The sequence below is a fragment of the Quercus suber genome, unplaced genomic scaffold (genome assembly GCF_002906115.3).
Source record: "Quercus suber isolate HL8 unplaced genomic scaffold, Cork oak 2.0 scaffold_720, whole genome shotgun sequence".
Classification (NCBI taxonomy): Eukaryota; Viridiplantae; Streptophyta; class Magnoliopsida; order Fagales; family Fagaceae; genus Quercus; species Quercus suber.
In genome coordinates this window covers 93,230-118,463 of record NW_027070160.1, presented here as the reverse complement: position 1 = coordinate 118,463, position 25,234 = coordinate 93,230, and the positions used below count along the sequence as shown (strand labels likewise).

The 25,234-nt window shown below is 32.0% G+C and overlaps 1 protein-coding gene across 1 annotated transcript; it reads right to left on the bottom strand.

The window, feature by feature from the left end:
• Positions 1–13,499: 13,499 nt before the first annotated feature.
• Positions 13,500–22,564, bottom strand: LOC112040579 (replication factor C subunit 3). Its single transcript, XM_024073473.2, has 11 exons — positions 22,268–22,564; positions 22,077–22,187; positions 21,948–21,980; positions 21,439–21,607; positions 20,139–20,320; positions 19,234–19,370; positions 18,990–19,088; positions 16,870–16,939; positions 15,719–15,793; positions 15,443–15,488; positions 13,500–13,792 (listed from the first exon to the last, which is right to left on the bottom strand). The coding sequence occupies exons 1-11, from the start codon at positions 22,349–22,351 to the stop codon at positions 13,734–13,736; spliced, it is 1,065 nt and encodes a 354-aa protein (XP_023929241.1). The 5' UTR covers positions 22,352–22,564; the 3' UTR covers positions 13,500–13,733.
• Between the last annotated feature and the right edge of the window lie 2,670 nt (positions 22,565–25,234).

Sequence of the window (25,234 nt, the reverse complement as noted above, 5' to 3'; positions counted from 1 at the left end):
CCCTGGCTTCGTAAATTAAATTTCCCGGTTTATTTAAAAGTTTTAAAGTTTAACATTTACAACTGAATTTGCATACCTATTGTTATTTTACTATCTAAAATGTTATTTTATCTATTATACTTATAATACGTTAAATATATGAATGAAAAATGTTAAATCCACAACATCTTTAAGGGAAGTACATTTCAAAATTTTGGCTAAAAAATATGGAAACAGAGAAAGAACTATAATATGTTTATATTTTAACAATTTGTTATAAAAGTTTAGAAATATTAGTCATGTAATATTTTAGAGATAGATACATTAATTCAACCTATTACAATAATATAGAAAATTCTCTAAATTTTAATTTGAAATAATCTATTTGATAAAGAAAATTATTTCAATAATAATAAATAAATCAATGATAACACTAATATCCATCAAGGAAATAATAATAGAATTACGTATCAAGTAGTGTTCTAACTACTCGAAGATTCAAAATAAATGATCTTTACCTAAATGAAAATAATATAATAATCTTATTTAAATATTTGCTATCGGTTTATTTAGTTGAACCCACTAACTATTTGTTTCTTGAATATATTAATTTATACATTAATTCAACCTATTACAATAATATAGAAAATTCTCTAAATTTTAATTTGAAATAATCTATTTGATAAAGAAAATTATTTCAATAATAATAAATAAATCAATGATAACACTAATATCCATCAAGGAAATAATAATAGAATTACGTATCAAGTAGTGTTCTAACTACTCGAAGATTCAAAATAAATGATCTTTACCTAAATGAAAATAATATAATAATCTTATTTAAATATTTGCTATCGGTTTATTTAGTTGAACCCACTAACTATTTGTTTCTTGAATATATTAATTTTGATTTTAAAAAAGCTTTTACTTTTTTTTTATATAAGATAGAATTCTACTCTAACTTAATTTAATGTATATGTGTGTAAAACTTCCTCTTAAAGACTTGAACCCCAGCTCTTACCTCCCACACCTCATAACTCACAAGCACTTATACTTGTGGAGCGATCATCGCATCCAGGGTGTGTGGTAGTAATAAAACTTTTACTGTTCATTCCATCAATATAAAACTTAATAACAAATTACAAGTAATTAAATACATTGTACAATATTAAATTTAATAAGAAGGGATATAAATATAGTAATAATAATAATAATAATAATAATAGATAATAAAAGAGATTCAAGGACAAACGGTAAAAGAGTGAAAGACCTATCAAATTAAGCATAAATGCACAAATAAATTTTGGGATTAAAATTTGATGTAATAGTTATTGCACCATGAAATTATCACTTAATGAAATTATCACATAACGTGACAGGTAAGAGTTAATAGATAATTTTTTCAAAAACTTTTTTTACCTTTTTAATTTTTTTTATCCATCAACTTTTACAGTTTTACTTTTACCTCTCAAATATAACACACTACCCTACATATAATATAAAATGAAAAATGTTAACGGATGCCTTCAGGGCAATGGTTAACAATTCATTTTAAGTAAATTTTTATGAAAAAAAAAAAACAATTAATATTTTGATAGTTTTTTCTTTTATTTCTCATATATTGAAGTAAGCTTAAATCTAGGGCCTGTTTGATAGAGAAGTTTGAGTAACGTTGTTTAAAATGATATGAAAAATGTGGTTTAAAAAATGTTGTGAAAAACACATATTTATAGTATTCATAAAGCAAAAAAATGTGTTTGGCACCATGTTTCAAATAACATATTTTAGTGTTAGAAAAATAATTGTGTGTTTGGTATGTGTGTATTTATTTTTCCAAAAGCTGACAACGGATACAAATTTAAATTTATTATATCAGAAGACAAGTGTCTGAAGCTTCTGAGGCCTTCTTTTTTCTTTTGTGCCACTAAAGCTTCTCATTCCTTCATGAGTAGGAACTAAGGCAAACAAAACAGATGACGATCTGCAACTTTTTCCTTTACTTCGCATTCCTCATCTCCATCGACATAGATGACGATCTACGGCTAGGCTTCACTTTCCGTTGGATCTCGTTTATTCCTGTCAACAGTCCATGACCTAACAATAGCCAAGGGTTTGCTTGCCGCCAAAGCCAGGGGAAGAAGGTCCCACTTCACAACTGAAAATCCACAAGCTTGCTGCAAATCTAGGTTTGAAGAACACTTTGACCTTGGTTCTTAATAGGTTTTTGTAACAAGATTGTTGTTTTCCTTCTTTATACTTTTAATTGAAAAACTATGTCAATTTAGTGAGAGGTGTTTTGTGAGATACCCAGATGCTTTAAACCATTCCATGGGGAGAAATCACCGAGCCCCAGTGGAGAAAACCTTTGAAAAGATACAAATTTTGGGGTTGTGGGATGTGAAAATAGAGAAGAAGATTCGTTTAAATAAATTATTTGGTTGTAAAACATGAAGATGAGAAAGTGGGAAGTAGATTGCTCAAGTATACAACCAGAATGTACTACCATCATTAAAAATAAGTTCACATATAATAAGATCATTGTTCCTTAGTGAACTAGAATGTCACCCCACTAAACCATACAACCAATACAACAAAAAATGGTTCTAGTGATAATTAGCATAATACTACATAAGAATAGAAGCAGTAGCTGCAACCCCACAAAAAGTAGCCTAAACTCACTCCCTTTCCTTAACCAAGTCCTCTACATTAAACTATTGACTAAATCCATCGAACCCCTTTTTTCTATTCGGCCTTAACATGATGAAAACGGCCTTACTATCAGGTGTATGGAGTTCGTTAAGGACCTTGAACATAGTGTAATTGTCAACATTTTCAATATTGTTAAAAATTGTGACAGCCTTGTCCATTGAGAACCTATCACCCACCAGTGCATATTCAAAAGTTTCCTTTCGACTATCGCTATCCTTATTACTACGCCTTTTTCTTGATATGTTTGTGAACTCCATGATAGCATCGGTCATATATTCAATGGGCCCTCCTTTCCTCTTCTTCACTGCCAAGGTCTTTGAGTGAGATGGCTGCTTTCTAGCACGCTTGCTGCCTTGCCCCGCAATTAGGGTAGGTAGCTCCTCCACATCATCTCCACTATTGAGTTCGACATTAACGTGTACTCCATGCGTTAGGAAAGCGGCATCCAATTCTTGCTCTTCATCTCGCTATTAGAGGCTAGTTGGGCGGAGGAAATTTGTAGAAATTCAATTGCAGTGCCTATGTTGAATAGTTGTCCTAGCAGGTCATAATGATCTAGCCCCGTTTTACGAAACTCTTTACACTTAGGGTTGCCTATCCAAATGGGGTATATATGGGATTATTCACATGTGGTATTTATTTATATGAATACTATGAATCAACGGCATGGAAATTATAAAGCAAACCTATAACACTCATCGCCGTTGCCTATGCCCAAGCCGCGTCACTACCTATGACCGTGTTAGTGACAGAATCTCATCTCATTCCGGGTTGACCAATTAGCTGGGAAAAAACTCGATGTCTTTGCTTTAACCTTTGATATTTCTGGAGTAATTGATCTTTGTGATAGGTTTTTCTGTCTCATCGATTAAACTCATTTTAGACAACTATCTAAACCCTTTTTTAAAAAATTAGCCACTAGGGATGTTCCCTTTGGCTTCTTCTTCAACCAAAACATCTATGAAGTGCTTCTCAATGGGAGGAGGCCATAACTTACAATCCTCAGCATCAGTTGATGCAGTCATCTAATAAAAGATACACACTTAACCAAGAAATATCCACTAACATGCATAATAGCCAACACAGAGTGTACATAATCTCCCAGTAAATCCAAGGTTTCTGATTTCCTAAATTACTTTTATGAATTCTCATACTTGAACCTAATCCTCACCAATACTAGTAACTGTTGAATAGGAAAATGGTCCTTTGCACAGAAAAACTCTACCAAACATGTTGTAGCATTATGTATTAAGTTCAGATACAGCTAGAGCAACACATTTATCAATTAATTCAAACAAGTTATTACAAGTATATATAAAAAAGATTGTAGTGAAGACAAGTAACATACAGCATGGGGAAACAAAACAAAATTCACAATTATAAATGATTTATATGAAATCAAATATACACTTTAGGCCTTTATAAATGATTTCCGAAAAGCCCATTTTCCTAAACCCTGTTATGCTTCAAAAAGCCCATTTTCCAAACTATACTTAGCTTTAGTTAGATGGGCATGGAGGAAATCATGTCCAAAATCAAGAGCAAAAATCAATAGTAATTGTGAAGAAATATGAACACTGTGGGTGAAGGATTATTCAATAGCAACTAAGAACAAATGCAACAGCAAAATTCAACATTGAATTGAACAACAAAATTAAACTCTTACCGTAGGTGAAGGGACTGCATTGGAGGAGGATGAATATGGCAGAATGAATGAGGAGGAAGACGTTGTCTCTGCATACTCCATAATATACCGTGGCAATGGTAGTGCGTTGTGCAAGGGAGCTTAATTTGGTTTGAGATAAATTCTGATACTTGTTTGAAAAAATCTTGCCCAAAATAGTGTTTAAGGCGTGGCTAGATTGGCTGAGTAAATACGGTGATTGAGGAGATGAATCAGGCTGTATGAATTTCAGATTAATTTTGGTGAATTTAGGGTTTGGTAACTTTGATTTCAGATTTATGATAGCTTTCAGTTGGGCGTTGGGGATGAGTGATGAGGGATTCGGGTAGGTGGGTGGGATTAATGAAGGGTTAGCTACTTAGTGGTGATGGGACTACCGTTGTGGAATAGGAAGAGAAGAAGTGAGCTTTGGGAAGAATGCGAGGGTAGAGACTTAGAAAGGACAGATGGCGTGGGGGAGAAGAGATGTTGAGGTGTAGTCACTTTAGGTGGGCCTAATGTATTTCAACCAAATTGTAACATATTTGTGACAACATAACTCAAACACCATTTGAACAACACATTTTACCAAACACAGAACTTAGTGTAGGGCCCACGTGTTTGGGCATTTAAACTAAGGTTGTCCACAGGTCGAGCCGGGTCGGTTTTGGACCCAACCCGAACTCGACCTGCCAGCGTCAGGTGGAGGGTGGAGGAACCCGAAACTGACCGTCGGAAAAATTGATTGAGTTGGTTTTGGGTGAGGGATGAGCATAGGTCGATTCGGTCGGTTGCTGAAAAAAAAAATCGTCAGATATGAAGAAAAAAAAAGTTGTCGGATCTGAAGAAAAAAAAAAGTCACCGGAATTTGCATTTTTTTGCTAAAAATTTCTAGGATTTGGCCGGATTTGGCTTTTTTTTGCAGGATTTGGCCAGATTTTTCAATAGCACCGGTTGGGTTCGGGTTGCTCAAACCCGCCACTCAACCCGTCAGTGTTGGTTCTTGAGAATGGAAACTCGCCACCGACCAACTGGACCTTCGGTTTGAGCCAAAATTGGGTTGGCGTCGAGCGGTTTTGCTGAGTTGTCGAGCTCCGATCGAGTCAAGACAACCCTAATTTAAACAACAAAAAACAGTTCTAAAACACCCATACCAAACAGTACCCTGTCTTCTAGAGTTGTTTAGCTATAGGGCACTTAAAGTGTGTTTACTATTTAGTCTTTATTACCATGAAAGACAACAATTCTTTTTTATCCTACAAACTCATATGTAACTGGCATAATGTAATTACTCGATTGAAGCGCAAATTAAACTTTTAGAGCACTAGCATCTAGAGATGCAAAAAAAAAGTCTGTTTTACATCTTTAAAACCTACTTTATAATTTACTCACAATAAAAAAATATATATAAAAAAATAAAACCTTCTTTAAATATTTTATCATTCCATTTTATAACTTATCCAATATTCTAGTTTCTATTTTTAGATACAACTCATTAAAAATAATATAAAAAATTTGGTTTCTCTCTCTTCTCTTCCATCTCAATGCCTTCTTATTTCTCTTTCCTAATTAAAGTCATATTTTTGTTTTACATCCTTGTGAACAGTTGGTAACAAAAAATAAAAGCCCACCACCAAATGTGGGGCAATTTGGCCTTGTTGGTTGCTAAAATAGCAACTGGGAGGTTTTTACACCCCAAATGCTAGTGCTATTAGATGCAAAAAGACACATACTTCCGTACAATTAGAAAACTAACGGGAAACATGATTTTTTTTTTTTCCAAAATTACATACGTATGTGTATTTTATGTGTATATTACGTGTAACTACTAACTGAATAAGCCACTTTACAATACACCAAATTTTTTAAACACCCATACCAAACAGTACCCTGTCTTCTAGAGTTGTTTAGCTATAGGGCACTTAAAGTGTGTTTACTATTTAGTCTTTATTACCATGAAAGACAACAATTCTTTTTTATCCTACAAACTCATATGTAACTGGCATAATGTAATTACTCGATTGAAGCGCAAATTAAACTTTTAGAGCACTAGCATCTAGAGATGCAAAAAAAAAGTCTGTTTTACATCTTTAAAACCTACTTTATAATTTACTCACAATAAAAAAATATATATAAAAAAATAAAACCTTCTTTAAATATTTTATCATTCCATTTTATAACTTATCCAATATTCTAGTTTCTATTTTTAGATACAACTCATTAAAAATAATATAAAAAATTTGGTTTCTCTCTCTTCTCTTCCATCTCAATGCCTTCTTATTTCTCTTTCCTAATTAAAGTCATATTTTTGTTTTACATCCTTGTGAACAGTTGGTAACAAAAAATAAAAGCCCACCACCAAATGTGGGGCAATTTGGCCTTGTTGGTTGCTAAAATAGCAACTGGGAGGTTTTTACACCCCAAATGCTAGTGCTATTAGATGCAAAAAGACACATACTTCCGTACAATTAGAAAACTAACGGGAAACATGATTTTTTTTTTTTCCAAAATTACATACGTATGTGTATTTTATGTGTATATTACGTGTAACTACTAACTGAATAAGCCACTTTACAATACACCAAATTTTTTTTTTAGTGAGTTTCAACCTATGACATCCACTCATGATAATAACTCTATCATTAAACTAAGACACTAATTGATTTTTGGTATAGGCGAGAGTTGAACCACAGATCTCTTTATTTACTCTTTCTTCATTATTTCTTTATTATTTGTTCTCAATGGTCATAGTTGAAGAGAGAGAAAGAGGAGATATCATATCATATCATATCATGCTATATAATAAAAGTTGGGCTTAAAAACTATGGTTGCACCAAGTGGTTTTACCAAATTACAGCAATATTTTGGATAAAAACAAATTTTTAGATAGAGACGACAACTTATTTGTTTTTATTAATTTCTTTAGATAAAATATCAATAAGTGTTTTAACAAAACATACAACATGCATCTAAATTTCAGATGATAGAGACAACAACTTATTTGTTCTCATCAATTTCTTTAGATAAAGTAACAATAGTATTCCCATTAAAAAAAAAAAAAAAAGTAACAATAGTATTTTAACAACTATGCAACATGCATCTAACTTTTAGAAATTTAAATTTCACTCCAATTAAAAAATCTATTATCAAAATTTCAAAACCTATATATATTCACCAATGGTCTTTCCATAAAAACTCTCTTGCACCCTATGTTTTTGTTTATATTTTCAAAGTACATAATTTTCAGAAGAACACTCAAAATTCCGAGCTTCCAATGTACACAATTTTTCAAAAAATGTTGAACATTCCGCACATTCAAGGAACATTATACCTAAAGAATTTACATAATTTTTTACGTTCAAACTATGCAATTTATAAAGAAATCAAAATTCAGCATATTCAACGTACACAATTTTTGAATAATATTAAAAATTCTGCGCATTCAACAAACACTATCACACAAAGAATTTACATTATTTTGTATATTTGAAGTACTCAATTTTTAGAAGAATGCTCAAAATTTTGCACATTCAACGTATAAAATTTTTCAAAAAATGTTGAAAATTCTATGCATTTAACAAATATTATTACTCAAAGAGAATTTACATAATTTTATACGTTCGAAATATGCAATTTTTTGAAGTACGCTCAAACTTTTGCACGTTCAACATAAACAATTTTTCAAAAAAAGTTTAAATTCTACACATTCAACGAACACTATATCAAAAAGAATTTACATAATTTTCTCTATATTCGAAGTACACGATTTTTTGAAAATGTAAAAAAATCAACACGTTCAATGTATACAATTTTTCGAAAAATAATTAAAATTCTATGAAATTAACGAACATTATTATTCAAAGAATTTACATAATTTTGTACATTTGAAATATGCAATTTTTCAAAAACGTAAGAAATTCTGTGCATTCAATGAACATAATTTTTGAAAAAAATGTGTTGAATTCTACGCATTCAACGAAAACTATTATTCAAGGAATTTACATAATTTTGTATGTTCAAAGTACATAAATTTAGAAGAATGGTCAAAATTCCACACATATACTACATACCCAATTTTTCAAAAAATGTTGAAAATTCTGCACATTCAAAGGACACTATTACTCATAGAATTTATATACTTTTGTACGTTCAAAGAACGCAATTTTTTTTTGTATAAAAAAAATGATCAAAACTCTACACTTTCAACGTACACAATTTTTCAAAAAATGATAAAATTTCTATGCATTCACATTGTTACTCAAAGAAATTACAATATTTTGTATGTTTGAAATACTTAAGGTATGCTTGGTAACTGATTTTTCTCCTTATTTGTTATTTCCAAAAACAATTTTATATTTTTGAGACTAAAAAACTTTTTTGACAACCCAAAATAGACAGAAAACAGAAACAGTTCTCAAAACTCAATTTATGAAGGAAACTAAAAACATGCAAAAAGCTGTTTTCAGTTTCTATTTTTTAAAAGTCAATGAAAACATGCATTTAATTTGATGAATTCGTCTCATTTAATAAGTTAGTATTAGAGATCAAATCCTAGTTACAACATATTTTAGTATTTTCTATTTTTTTTTCTTCAAAAAACTTTTTTTTTTTTTTAATTTCAACTTACCAAACATGTTTTTGATTGCAAAAATACAAGAAAATTTATTTTTCTTTATATTCCCAAAAACAAGTTTTTGAAAATAGAAAACAAAAACTATTACCTAACATAACCTTAATTTTTTGAAAAATGCTCAAACTTCCGCACGTTCAATGTACACAAATTTTCTAAATATATGTAAAATTCTTCACATTCAATGAACATTAGTAATCAAATTTTGCACGTTTGAAGAACGCAATTTCTTGAAAAGCATACACAATTCTACACATTTAACATACATAATTTTTCAAAAAATGTTTTAAATTCTGCACATTCTACGAACACTAATACTCAAAGAATTTACATAATTTTTTATATTCGAAGTACGCATTTTTTGCAAAACATACACAATTATGCATGTTTATTGCACACAATTTTTTGAAAAATGTTGGAAATTCTGCGCATTTAATAAACAATATTATCCAAAGAATTTACAATATTTTGTACATTTGAAGTATGCATTTTTTTAAAGAACATTTAAACTTTAGCCTATTCAACGTATACAATTTTGCAAATAATGTTGAAAATTCTGCTCATTCAATGAACATTGTTACTCAAAGAATTTGCATAATTTTGTATGTTTGAAATACGCAATTTTTCATAAAATGTACACAATTCTACAAGTTCAAGGTACACAATTTTTCAAAAAATGTTAAATATTTTGCGCATTAACAAACTTGATATTTCTAAGAATTTACATAGTTTTGTACATAATTCTGCACATTCAACATACACATTTTTTCAAAGAATGTTTTAAATTCTTCGCATTCAACAAACCCTATTACTCAAAGAATTTTCATTTTTTTTGTACGGTTGAAGTAAGCAATATTTCAAAGAACTCTCAAAATTCTACTTGTTCACCATACACAATTATTTAAAGAATGTTGATAATTCTGTGCATTCAACAAACACTATTACTAAAAAAAAATTATAATTTTGTACGTTCGATGTACACAATTTTTCAAAAAACGAACAAAATTCTACACGTTTAACATATTCAATTTTTCAAAGAATGGATTAAATTTTGCGCATTGAATGAATACTATTACTCCAAGAAGTTACGTAATTATTTATTTTTGAAGCACGCCATTTGTCAAATAATGTACACAATTTTGCACTTTTGAGCTACAAAATTTTTCGAAGAATGCACATTGTACCATATATTCAGCGTACACAAATATTTCAACAAATGTCCAAAAACTTGTAGATTCAATATACACAAATTTTCAAAGAATGTTTTAAATTATGCACATTTAACGAACACTATTTTTCAAAGAATTTATATATTTATGTATGTTCAAAGTATGAAACTTTTCAAAGAAAGATAAAAAATTTTCACGTTCAAGTTATACAATTTTTTTTTTAAAAAAATGTTGAAAATTATGGACTTTCAAGGAACACTATTACTCAAAGAATTTACATAGTTTTGTACATTCAAAGCACGTAATTTTTTTAATAATGTACACAATTTTGCACATTCAATATACACAAATTTTCAATGAATATTTTAAATTATACGCATTCAACAAACACCTATATAAAACTCCACTTCTTGTAAAAAAACTAAACCTCGAGTTCAACTTCAAATCCTTCCCTTGAGTTCAACTTCATATCCTTCCCTTGCTCTTTTGGATGACCAATCTTTCCTTTCCATCCATTTATCTTCATCAATACAGGTGAAACCAACATGCTACTAATCATTCTTTTCTTGCTCATGATAAACATTGTTGAACAAATTTCAATTTGTAACTTGTTTTGGCAAAGTGTAGCACATGAAGCCAATGCTACAAACAAATCAGCATACTCACCCTTTGATCCAAGATTTCCATCTTTACAAAATTGTTGTGGTCTTATCCTTGTGAGTGTTGAACCCATTTGAATTACTTTACGTTGTACATAAGCTTCCCAAATAAAATCACGCATCTTTCCCGGATAAGGAGCTTTAACTTCTATAGATGGACCAAAATCAACATCAAGTTTGCCATATGGAAATAAATACTTGTCAAATCCAAGAAAATCAACATGTGGATTTCGCTCCTTAAGAGATACAATCTTTACACCCAATTCTTCTATGGCTATAGGAATTAATCTTACCTCTAAATAATTCACTTCTGTAAAATCAACGATTATTTGTATTTGAACAAAGAGTGTCTCATAAAAATCTCCCAGACTCCCACAACTTGACTACTCCTGCCCAATTCACAACCTTCAAAATGGTACTTGTCCAAGATTGGTGGAGAATTCCAATCTACAATAGTATCTTCTTTGGAGAACTCTTTACCATCTACAAATATGTTCGAAACAAAATAATCCATAGAGTATGGACTCATAATAGTAGTTTTCAAAACAGAATTTGAAAATGTTGATTGGTAATCACTGGAATCATATTCCTTGCAAAACTTTGCTTGCTTACTCCTATGACTTTGAATTGGAGAGGTTCGAATCCAGTCAAGAATTTTATCATCTTTTGATGGAGAACTTCATAAGATTTCCTTAACTCAATATGTTCAGATTGTATATCGACACCATTGGTGTTCCTTTGATATCTTGGAGGTATTTGAAATAAGAACATGAAATACCACAACTTTCTAACAGATTGGCGTTTGCTTAGTAAATCACAAATATCTCATTGTATAAAGCTTGAAATCACGATCCTTTTTTTTTTCTTCTAAAACTAGAAAAATAGATCTTTCCAACCATATATGGCATACAAAGAGAATCCTAACGAGCAAATAAAGAATTCCCAAAGAAGATGAATAGACTATTCTAAAACAAAAAGAGAATTTGGGTAGAGCAACATGATTACTAGCTTTGATATCAATTTGATGCAAGTTGAGACCCGCTGGATAGGCTAAATCAAAGATTTAACCAAATGATTAGATGAATAGTTCTGAGATGCCACTCAACGCTGCTAATTGTCAATGTCACTGAAAGCGACCAGGTCACATACTTGATTGTTAGGAGGGATCACTCAACTCCAAATTAAGAACACTTGCAAAGAATTTTCTAAATAAAAAATCTTTGTCTTCTTCTGATTTCTCATTGATATTTATATGTGAATACATTATATGAGAAATAGATGCTTACAATTATATGCTCGACAACTTCCAACACAAATGACAATCCTTAAATTGACTTCACATCACTCTATAATAAAATTTATTAGGCGGGTACAACAAGACTCATGATTAACTTTGATTGAATAATAAAGACTATTGGACCTATAAATAAATGACACGTTGCCCAAGTGGCTGCTACATTAGTTGCCAGTATGCTCTTGCATTACCCCACCCTAACTTTGACTGAATAATAAAGACTACTGGACTTAACACATGTCGACGATGTAGCTGCCATATAAGTTGCCACTATGTTCCTGCATTACCGCCACCTTATAATGTCTGTTAGAAATTTTACCAATTGTGCTAACTGAAACCTATAAGTTGTTATTATTATAATAATCTTTATATATATAAAGAACATCCGAGGAATGAAAAGTTAAAATTAATAGAATTTAAATTTCTTCAGTTTTAATTCCCTTTATTTGAAAATTCTAGTAACCTTTTAAATTCACCATCCAAACACAACATAACAGACTAAGATAGATGTGATGGTTTTTATTATTATTATTATTTTTATTTTTACTCATTTGGTTTGTGCCTTTCTATCCTAAATAGTAGCAGGAAATAAACAATAGGTCAGCGGTCAAAAATAAAAAATAAAAAATAAAGACTCATGATAAAAAATATAAAGACTCATAACATACTAATAAAAAATTTATTAGGCGGGTAAAACAAGACTCATAATTAACTTTGATTGAATAATAAAGACTATTAAACCTATAAATAAATGACACGTTGCCCAAGTGGCTGCTACATTAGTTGCCAGTATGCTCCTGCATTACCCCACCCTAACTTTGACTGAATAATAAAGACTACTGGACTAACACATGTCGACGATGTAGCTGCCATATAAGTTGCCACTATGCTCCTGCATTACCGCCACCTTATAATGTCTGTTAGAAATTTTACCAATTGTGCTAACTGAAACCTACAAGTTATTACTATTATAATAATCTTTATATATATAAAGAAGAGCATCCGAGCAATGAAAAGTTAAAATTAATAGAATTTAAATTTCTTCAGTTTTAATTCCCTTTATTTGAAAATTCTAGTAACCTTTTAAATTCACCATCCAAACACAACATAACAGACTAAGATAGATGCGATGGTTTTTATTATTATTATTTTATTTTTTTTACTCATTTGGTTTTGTGCCTTTCTATCCTAAATAGTAGCAGGAAATAAACAATAGGTCAGCGGTCAAAAATAAAAAATAAAAGGCGAAAAGAAATATTCCTAATGTCCAAAAATTCCATGAAAATTCACAAAGTTTACCTTATTTTTCTCACTAGATCATGATCATACTAATTTATTTGTATTTACTTTTTCGCTAATTGCCTTGGTAAATAACACCAATGCGTTAGAATGTAAATGATAAGATACGTGGGAGCAATCATCATCCATCATAACGGAGAAATAATTTTTTCTCAATAAGTACGCCAATAGCATAACCAATTTTAGGATTGAAATGGAAGCTTTATCTTAGAAGGATGGCACGAAAGACCTCTTCCCATAACATTCAGTGACAAAAAATAATGGGATCCTTCATATATCGATTTCCATTATGTTTAGCCTAATTTAGCAGTGCAGATAAGCATGATGGTCTTCAGCCAAAAGTCGCAATGAGAAAAGACTTGTAAATGCTCATGAACTTGGCCACAAATGCTGCAAAACCAATCAAAAGAAACACTATTAGGAAGCTGGTTAATTAGCTTGAAAAGAAACATGTAATGAGTTTGCATTTACCCATACTGCAGATAATTTACTTTTCTGCTTGGCAGACAGGACACTCTTAAGAGATCAAGTACAGAAAATACATATATAAGAAAGAGAGAGAGGCCACAATGTTTGGTAGTCACTCCATGATACATAGGGATTTACATTAAATATACACAACATTTTCCATTGGTTTCTACAATCTGCATTGACAAGTGCTGAAATCTGTTTATACTAAATTAAAGCATAATCAGATCAGGATTCTTGTGATGCAGAAGTTATAATTTTCATAAAAATAAAATTTGAAAATAGAAATTAATTTTTGACAGGGCATATGCTCCAGGAATGGTTCCACTTTCTGAAGAAAAGAAAGGCATTCTACTGATTGTGAGATCACATGACATTGCATAAGAAAGACAAACAACAAAAATGGAATAACACATGCAAGTGGGGGAAAATCAGATGAAAAATAAGGTATAGCAGCTGAAGGGAAGTAGAATTACAGAAAAGCACAAAATCTTCCTTTCCTCTGTACATAACATTTGACTAGGATGCCAACAAAGGGCAGAAAAGGAATAAAATAATTTAGTGGCTGATAGAAAAGCCACTTGTTTACCTCATCATAAGAGCATTCACATCAACATGATGTCAAGAAAGATGATTTCATTTATCTAGATAGAACCATTTTCTACTGCATTTATCAATCAAAATGATTGTGCTTTCCAAGTGTCATGCAATTTCACATTTTTATTAGACAAAAAGGATAAAACACATCCTTTAATAAGAAAAATTCTGCATAGCCAAGATATGTTGTGCAACAAGTTCAGGTATTTTTTGATATACTGATAGTTGGGGGTGGAGGGAGTTGAACCCTAGATGTCTCCGTTAGAAACACTAGGAGGTGTCAGTTGAGCGACAATGATCTTGGCAAATAAGATTATAAAATTATCTATAGTTTAGGTATCAATAATCGAGACATTGAGATGGATAACTAAATATAAAATAAAATTATATAATTAAAAAATAAAATAAAGTAAAAATACACAATTGAGCGAACTTCTGGAACCCAGGAATAACTTGTAGATGATAAATAAATAGGGGAAAGAAGCCATATTGCATAAGAGATCATTGAACCCTCCAGAGCCGCCTTGCTGTGAAACAGCAGGGATGAGTGATACTGGGGTCAATATGGTATTCAAAAAAGTGATGAAGAAAAGTGTAAAAGACCATCTTTACATTCATCAGAAATCACCTAATTAAATGCTAAAATGGGAAGATGAAGGCCATTCCTTTATGAAATGAATTTCCAGAGATAATATGAAAATTTGTGCTTCAACAGGGCTTCAGCCCATACAGTGAGTATGGAACATCTTAGTATGTTTGGTAGGAATTTTTACCAAGACTTTGAACTATAACGTTCAGAAAAGAAAATGAAACCCATGAGTAAGGATTTAAAGCAGAAATCTCAGCAACATAAAATCATCTTGTGCACAGCTGTTAAAGAGTATGCAAAGCAAAAATAAAAGTAGAACTAGCAACAAAATATTGTCTTGTTTTTTGGCTAATTACGTTGAACAGTTAGCAAGAATGGTCATGTACCTTCAATGTGAAATATAGCTTTCTGTCCTAGACGCATCCTATGCTCCTGTAGATAAATGAACAAATAGATTAACAGATGCCCTATTTTTGCAAAGTATCGAATTCAGATCAGATTGATATACACGAACATAATAAATGAATGATTGCTGCAGCACAAGAGGGTTGCAAGCTGGCACAAATTCAGAATGGCAAATACAGTTCCATGTTCGACCATTTTACTCTAACATAACTACCATGGAACAATAGAACCTAAGATGGATAAGATATTATACTTACATAATATGCAGCCCAATGGCAAACCTCATGTTTTAGTTCAGCATCCAATTTCTTTAATAATTCATAAAGCAGCCTCTGAACCAACACAGAAAAATAAAATTAATAAAAATTCATTTTGAAGTGAAATAAAATTAGCATTGGGAGTTTTAAAACTCCCAATTTGCTATTTTATACCATCAAACCACAAAATACATACATTACCCGGGTTGCTATTTGTAAAAAAAAAAAAAAAAAAAATTGCAACCCCGCTACAGTAATTTGCTACCTAGCCGGTTGCTAAAAATTAATCTAATATTTTGTTCAAATTTCTCTCCCTGCATTTAATAAAAGCAATCCCTCTCCTCTCTTTCTCTCTCTTTTCTCTGTCCCTAGCATCTCTCTCCCCTCTTTCATTGCTCCTCTCCCATATTGGCTCAGTCTCTCGCAGCTGCTTGGGTTGCTGTTGGTGGGTAGTGGCTTGGGTTGCCATTGGTGGGTTGTAGTGGTTTGGGTGCTGGGTTTTTTTTACTGGACAAGGAGGATCAGGTCGGATGGTAAGGAATCTGGTTGTTATGATGAGTGTGGTGGTGGGTTATGGTGGTTGTGATAGTGGGTTTCCATGGCATGAGAAACTGAGGGGTAGTCTTGGACGGTGAGAGAGAGGTTTATGGGTGGTGGTGGCAGTGTGTTCTGGTGATAAGGATTTGGTGGGTTGTGGCTGTAGCTGATGTGGGTTTGTGGTGGCGATTGCTGGGCGGTGGCCAGTGGATTTGCTGGGATGCGAGCAGCGGTGGCAGTGTGTTGTTGTGGTTGTTGGTTGCTTAAGAGGAAGAGGGAGAAAGAGAGGAAGTGGAAGAGAGAGAAAGAGGTGGTGGGTCATTTTGGTGGTTGCTGTGTGTGGTGCAACGGTGGTGTGGTGGTGGGTTTGGCGGTGGTTGCTGGGTTGGGATTTTGGTTGTAGGGGTGGGTGGTGGCTGCTGGTAGGAGGAAGAGAGAGAGTAATAAAGAATAAAATAAGAATATTTAAATGATGTGGTAAAATAATAGAGTTTGAGATGTTAGGTGTACTATAAAGTGGTATAATATAATAGATAAAGTAACTTATTAGCTGGTAAAATAGCAATTTTTATGCAAACCCGGATGTGAATGTTCTAAAAGAAGCTTGTCTTTACCTTCAAGATAATCTCTGGAGGAATGCAATTGACAAGTAGCTCATACAACTTCCCTCGAACCTGAAACAGCCTACAGAATATAGAGAAATGCTTAATTAAATGGTTTAGAGCGGGGTGCATATCTAAAATGGTAATTAATCAGAATTTGAGCAGTTATAAATTGCATATGGTGCCCTCCAAAAAGCAGAATCAGATGGAAATTGTCAAAAGCTTCCATAAACCATAAACGCAAACACGCCACTGGTCCTATCCTCCTCGCGCAATCACTTTGTCACCCTCCAAAGGAATAAGGGATATAACAGAAAGACTATAATGAAGTACAAATTTGAGCCTTATCAACTCTAATCTACCATATCTCAATAATGAATGATCCTTGCAAATATTATTACTGTAACATCCCTTGAACATTTTCGACAAAACACATCATTAGAAAGGTAGCCATTTGTTAGACCAAAAAAAATATAGGAGCATTTCATCCTAAGTCAGTGACAAGCGAGGAACAAATCACTTATAATTTTATTTTATTTTTAACAGGTTGAGATATTTCTAACCCACAACAACCCGACCTGCCTGCTTATATACATACATACATACATATATAAAAAACTTTATTTTTCTTTTTTTGATAAATTATATATATATATATATAAAACTTTATTATGTTGCAAAACTCTTCTTCACATACGCACCCACTTTATTTCTCTCATCTCTTTCTCTTTCTTTTTATTTTTTCATTTTTGCATTTTTCTTCTTTAATAAGCTCCAGCCACTCTCTCTAAGATTTTGTTATTATTCTCACTCTATGTACACATCTAATTTAAGATTCTGAGATGTTTTTATTTTCAGTATGATAAATTTTCAGTCATTCTATTAAAAAATTCTAATATAAAATAATGTAGTATTTGTAATTATTTTTACTAAAGATTGCAGTTTTTTGTTTCCTTTTTTTTTTTTTTTTTTTTGAGGAAAACAATTATCTAATTTAATTGAAATAATTTCATTTAGCTAATTGCATTTGTCAGCCCACCCAACCTGCTCAACCAGCTAAGTTGAAATCGTTAAGATTTTCAACCGATCTGCCTGATTTATAGATTGGTGGGTCGGCGACTCGGCGGCAGAACTGGAATTTTCCCAACCCACCATTGGTTGGTTGGTTAAAAATATTGACCTCCACCTGACCAATCCGACCTGTGCACACTCCTATAATTAAATAGAGCCAATCAAGTTTATTAATCCCTAACATACGTTTACTTTAAAAATAAGTGCATCTTTTGATTCTTATATAATTATCTAAAGAAATATTTTTTTTAAACTATTAAATATGAAGTATTGGAATTATTAATTAGATGGCATGCAATGAAGTCGGTTCCTTTAAAAATTATTAATTTTAACAATTGTTAAATAAACATAATATCTATAAGATTGTCAACTATCAACTATGTGTTAGTTTGGAACAGTGGTACAAGAGAAAGAACTGTAAGAATGATAGACTGCCCAGGCCCACGAAATACAACAAGCCAAACACTGAATTGTAGTGGGCCCACTTTAACAATGACTGAGCCACCACATTCAGGGAGAGTATAGGACGGACTGGGCAATGCCACTGATGAGGATTAAAACCAGATCAAATCCATGAGTTTAGCCTCTGATAGTGATTGTTAAGAAATACCGGTTGAGATATATATATATATATATATAGAATAGGAGGGATTGGACAAAGCATGCATCAAGATACTACAAAAATAATTAGGGATGCAAAATTCAATATGTAATGGCTAAATGAGTAGTAACTTACAAACAAGCATGACACTGAATCTGATTTGTGGTTTAGCTTTGGATTGGTTGACTTTTAGAAGAACAAAAATTCAGTTCAATTTTGGATCTAAAGTTCAGGGGTTTTCTTGCATTTCTCCCTCAATAAAAATATCATTTATTATTTAGAGATGGTATCAAAGAAACTTAACGGTGATGGTAATGACAGGAGAAATGATAGATATAAAATCTGAATGTTCAGAATACTGTTATAACATTACAATACAGTAAGATGCATAAAAACCATCTTAATAAGTATTCAGTATACTGTTATAACATTACAATACAGAAAGATGCATGAAAATCACCTTTTAGGACTCTGCTCCTTCATTATGTCAGATGCTATTTCAGCAACATATTCCTCCCAATCCATTGAGGATATTACTTGTTTGCTTGTAAAGGGATACCTATATGAAAAATTACATTACACAGAAAGAACATAGTTATCAGGAACCATGAGTGCTATCTTTTGAAGCTGTGCGTTTGACAAAAAGGTAAAGAAGAACAGCATGACAATGCTACTGATCGATGAGTAGAATTATGAAGCTTAACTGTTGGACACGACAAGTCTCAAATGACAGTATAGCTCTCCTTAAACTCCGATTTGACTTTTCTGCTATAAGAGCAGCAAATCCAGATGGAAGTTGTAGTCCTTCTTTCTTCCCAATGAGTTCCAATACCTTAACAATCTGGCAGAAATAGTATCATTGTAAAATATCATACTCAATTCGATAAATTGTTTGATCTTAAAGGGGATCTTCTATAATTTCGCACGTGAAAGGTTATTTCTTGATTTCTTCCAGTCATTAACAACTAGATTATTTTTAGACAATAATAATAAATAGAAACAACACTCGTAAGGAGTCCTATTGAAACCAAACAAGAGACACAATAACACCATTAATTCTCATTAACACACCTGATCTATTATAGCCACAAAATAGCCCATCCATCCTTAAAATCCCAAACACAGTTGTTTTCCAGAACATTCATTGAAGAAGAAGAAGAAGAAGAATATAACAAATTATATTTAGTATACTGTAACATTGCCCGCTATAAGAACTTCCTTTTCTGGTAAATGGTGAGACTCAAACCCTAGAACCCAACTTGCCAGAATTCCTCTAACACAACACCATTCTTGTGTATTGCATAGATCACTGCGGCTGAGAACAAAATTATTAAAAATGCAAAGAATAGCAACTCAACATTCTTTGAAGGCCATTATCGTAGGCAAAGCCATTTATCAAACTACCCTCCAAGCCAAGGGAAAAAAAAATCATGAAAACTTTTCTGCTACCCAACTCTATCATATTGTAAGAGGAATGTGTTTGTGTATGTGTGTTGGCAATGTGAAATGTACAATTTTAATGCTAGTGCAATATACAATCATTTAAGATGCATTTGAATGAGAATAATTCTTGCTTTCAGCAATATTAAGGAATAAAATCTTATCCAACCTCTTCTTCTGTTGGTGCATTTATTCGCACATTCAAGCAGCGAGACCGGATTGCTTCAGTAACCTTTGAAGAACTGTTGCAGCATAGTATTAGACGGCAATAAGCACTATATTTCTCCATAGTTCTTCGGAGAGAATGCTGGGCTTCTCTTGAAAGTTTGTCCACCTCATTGAGCACTAATACTGACAATGCAAAAGAAGAAATATAATCAGCATATGGACACAAGCAGAGTTGTTAAACTGAAAAGAATCTAGCATCTTATCACTGTCCCCTTTTTTTGTTGATAATTCTAGCATCTTATCACTGTTATATTAATTACTCTGTTAATCTAGTTCAGTGGGATCCTCATGGACCTATTCAACCAAAATTAAGGGGAAAAGAAAGTGAAAGGATGGGAAAATACTTGTCAGCTATGCATAATCTTTTTAAAAATAAAAAATAAAAATTGACTAGTAATTATGAAGAACCATCAGGTGAACAAGCAATTTATAGGACTGATAGATAGTACAATATATATATATATATATATATTTACATTATATGAGGTAATCACATTTGCATACTTCCTGTGTACTTGAGTTATGCCCCCTTTAGCATTCCTGTTGTATTTTCTTACTTCATCCAAAAATAAAGAATATTATACATTTTATTCAATTATGCCATGACTGTCAAGAAAAAAACCTCAGCAGTGCTGGATAGGAAAATAATTTTCAAAACTTTAAATCTTTTCTAACTTTTTCTAAGAAACAATGGAGCCCTGGGCACAAATTTATCAGCAATCACAATGTCCTCCTCTTTCATGTTACAAATACTGAATAGCAGAACTATGTTTTACAAAGGATCCAAATGTGAAAGAAAATTCACAGCAGAAACAGCCCGTTATGGAAAAAGGCAGTTCTTTCACAAAATAAACACACTGCATACATATCCTACGTCTCAACTGAATTCTTTGTGGTTAAAGGATCCCTTTATAGTTGCCTTCGAACAATTAGGAGATTCTACAGAAGAAATGTGGGGTTGTGCTTCTCACAGAAACAAATTGATCCAATAGACATATTTTCCTTAAAGACCACATTTTTTGGCTTTTAAAATCAGACTAGTGAATACTGGTAAAAATAATTTAAAAAAAAAATAAAAAAAAAACAGATTAGGGAATCAAAATGTAGTTTAAATTCCTCAAGATGTCAATAACTAACTCTGGAACTGAAAGACAGATATACTTTTAAGTATCAGGTGACATGAATCAGAGAGTGGAGAGAAAAGGGCGTTCAGAACTACCTTTAAATCCTTTTTTTCCTACCTTTAAATCCTTTTTTTCCTTTGGTGTCAATGGGTCTATTTTTAGCCATTTCTTTAATTATTTCTTGAACAATATATCTGTCCTGAAACCCTGCGTCACTGGGATTCAATTCCACATGGTTGGTGCTTGACAATGTGGTAAGCTCTATATCAAGAGTTCGACTTCCAGCCTGAAACAAAATCATTGGAACATCTACTTAAATTAACTTCCATCTTTTCCAATAATTGTCACCACCAAACAGAGCACAAAGTACCGATTTCATGTTTCAGCATGTTACTTAAGTACGACTTTACTAGTGTTAAAATAGATTGACAAAACTTAGGAACAGTTCCTTAGGTATTGTACCTGCGGTTCCTAATTAAATTCAAACACATAGCTGTATTGACTAATGAAGCACAAACAGTGTTTGTTTTAAATTTAAGACTAAAGCACAAACACCTGTGGAACAATAACTAAGAAATTGCAAACAAGATCATCAATGTAAAACATGAGAATCAGGAAAAGCTTACATCGACTTTCCATGTCTTATTTTCGACTTTCACCTGCAATGAAAAGAAAAACAAAACAAAGCCCTAAGATGAGATCATATCCATATAGTGAGAAAACCCATGAAAGAAAATCGAGAAGACGAAGAAGACCTTTTCAGCAGTGGGGCCAAACATCTGTCGAAGAAGGGCCATGATTAGGGTTTTCTTGCCGGAACCCGGTGGGCCATAGAAGAGCAAATGTGGGCAATCCTGCTCCGTCACCTAAAGCAAAAAACCAAAATTTCAAAAAACCCAGTACGCAATTGAAAAAAATTAAATAAAGAAAGAAAGAGAGTGAATACAAGTTTCTTGAGGTTTTGGGCTATGTGTTGATGGGCGGTGATGTTGTCTAGGGTTTTGGGTCTGTACTTGTCTACCCACAACATCTTTGTATCTTCTTCGGCAATTCAAGCTTCTTCAACACACTCTTTCTGTATTTGTTTTTGTAGCTTCTGAGTTTTGAGAGGGAGAGAGAGGGGGAATTGCTGAGAATTAGATTGGCGGGAAACATAAGAGTGAGAGGCTAGGTTAGAGACAGACTTGGACCTGCTTCCCACTTGACTGTGTATTTACACGTGGATTAGAGCCCTCATTGTGCAGGTGAAATGGAATCATTTTAAAGTCCGTTTAATTGGAAGTGTGGAAAAGTAAGAATATGAAAAATTAGTAGAATAATAGAAAATATTTAATTTTTCTTTATATGTGTTTGATTGGAGAAGTAAAAAAGTGAGAGGGTGAAAAAAAATTTTGTTTGATTTGAGAGAAAAAGGAAATGATGAAAAATATAATTTATATAAATTAATTATTATGTCCTTATTATATAATATAAAAGAAATAAATATATTTATCCTCATTAAATAATATAAAAATTAACACACACATATATATATATATATTACTTTTCTCTATTATTATATATAATTTTAAATTTATGGGCAACAAAAATTGATTACATCAACTTTATCCACGTGACCATATGAAGACTTTGAAGATATTTTAAAAATATATATTTATTTATCTAACCATTGTTATGTGGGAAGCTATTAAAAAATAAAAATTTATTCACATGGGCAATTGGACAAACTTTCTTCATCTGGGCAACACACTATTCAACCAATATTTAAATTTTCTTCACCTGGGCAACAAAACTCACTATTCAATAAATATTTATAAATTCTTTACCTGTTTCAAACTAAATTTATCAACACTATATATATACATTCTTCTACTTCATAGTCAAAGCAATCATGTTGAACATGAAATGATATTAATTTCATTCATCCATAACACAGTGCAAGTTAAAATATTACATTATCTTCTAGTGTCTTAACCAAAATACAAAGTCATCAAATATTGCTAATTATGTAATATACTACATTCAGCCCACAAAAGTTAGCAAATCAAAAGTCAGCAAAATGTTAATCATGCGAAAATACACATAAGCAACTACTGTTAAATGTTCAGCAACAATCATTCCAAAATAACTAATCCATAGAGAAAATACACATAAGCAAGTCAAATCTCATAACATAATGACTAAAATTATTGATCATGCGATACATTGTCATTCCATTACTATACTAGTTCGTAATATTGCTCCTCTTCTAGCATCTACATCACTATCATTTGTACTATTTCTAGGTTCATTATGTATGTTACCATTTGAAATCTCTTGATCAACTTCTACAAATCAACCTTACATCCAGATCAACTCCCATAAGATAGTTGTGCAATATACAACAAGCCAAGATAATCTCAGTAATTGTATCAACTAGAAAAAAAGATTCTGTCATTCTAGATATAATAGGAAATCATTTCTTCAACACACCAAATGTCCTTTCAATGACATTGCGCAAAGAGGAATGCCGATGATTAAATATTTCCTCAGCATTTTCTAGGCCATGTGCTAAATACTCTTTTAAATGATAACGTGCATCCCTATATGACAGCATAAGTCTACTTTTCAGCATAAAGCCCGCATCTACTAGATAATATTTGCCTACTAAGAAAATAATTTATATAAGTAATTCACTATATATATAAGTAATTCTCTATAATTTTTATAAGTATACTTTGTATTTATAACTTAACATTACCTCTAGGGACTACAAGTTTTTCTTTCCTACTTAAAGCGTTTTTAATTATCCTCAAGTCAAAGGCAATCCCTTCCCATCCAGGTAAAATGTATCTAAATCTCATGTCAAAATCACATGCTGCCAATACATTTTGAGTTATATACTCTTTCCTCCCTCAATATCTAGGCGCATCTGTTGATGACACTTTTACACGAATGTGTCCCATTAATAGCCCATACACAATCCTGGAATTAAAGTAATCTATTAAATCAATAATTTTTTATTCATATTAAAGCAATCCATATAGTTGCTTGAAAATATGTTTACCTTGAAGTATGGGTAAAATCTATGACTATTTCATATATGTTGGGGAACCTCTGCCCTATTAGGTTGTAGAAGGAACTGATCTTCTAAGTAGATGATTGCTCTCAACACATTGTGAAAATGACGGCTTATGGTCTCATTAGAATGACGGAAGAAAAATGAAACCGTACGAATTCTCTCATTAAGTGCTAAAATGTAAAGAAACTTGGCTACTTGCTCTTCAACGCAAGCATTCCTAGTGTCTTTAAGACAGCCAGTTCCTCGAAAAAATTCACACAACTTAGCAAAGGCATAAGGCCCCATTCAAATTATGTCTTGACATTTCTTACTGCATCTAAGTTCGCTTAGTAGTTCTTGCCAAACATTTTCTTTTTCCCCACTACTTTCAGTAAGTACTCTATTCACATAACGTGGACTACAATATATGCCCACCATCCATATTCCATGCACCACATGTACAAGAAGTTGCAAAATTGCTACATCTCGTCTTCTCTGCTAATCAGCCAAAAGTTGCAAACCAAATTGGTTCAATTCATGAATATTTCTTAATTGATCTTGACAAATTTCCTCCCAACTCTTACTCAAATCTTCTAGTGGACTACTATCCCAATTAGTTGGATTATCCATCTACCAAATATCTATTGCAAGTAAGAAATAATCAACACATTTGTCATAATAATTACTAATTAAAGCACCTTATCGTTGTTTTTTTTGTTCTTATCATCCCAAACATAACTAGCAAAGAAACACTATTAAAAAAAACTAATACACATAATTAGTCATGTAAAATAGAATACTTATGAATAATAATACAAATAAAAATCATTCTTTACATCTATTTGTTGAAAGCTTATTGAAATAAGTCTACAT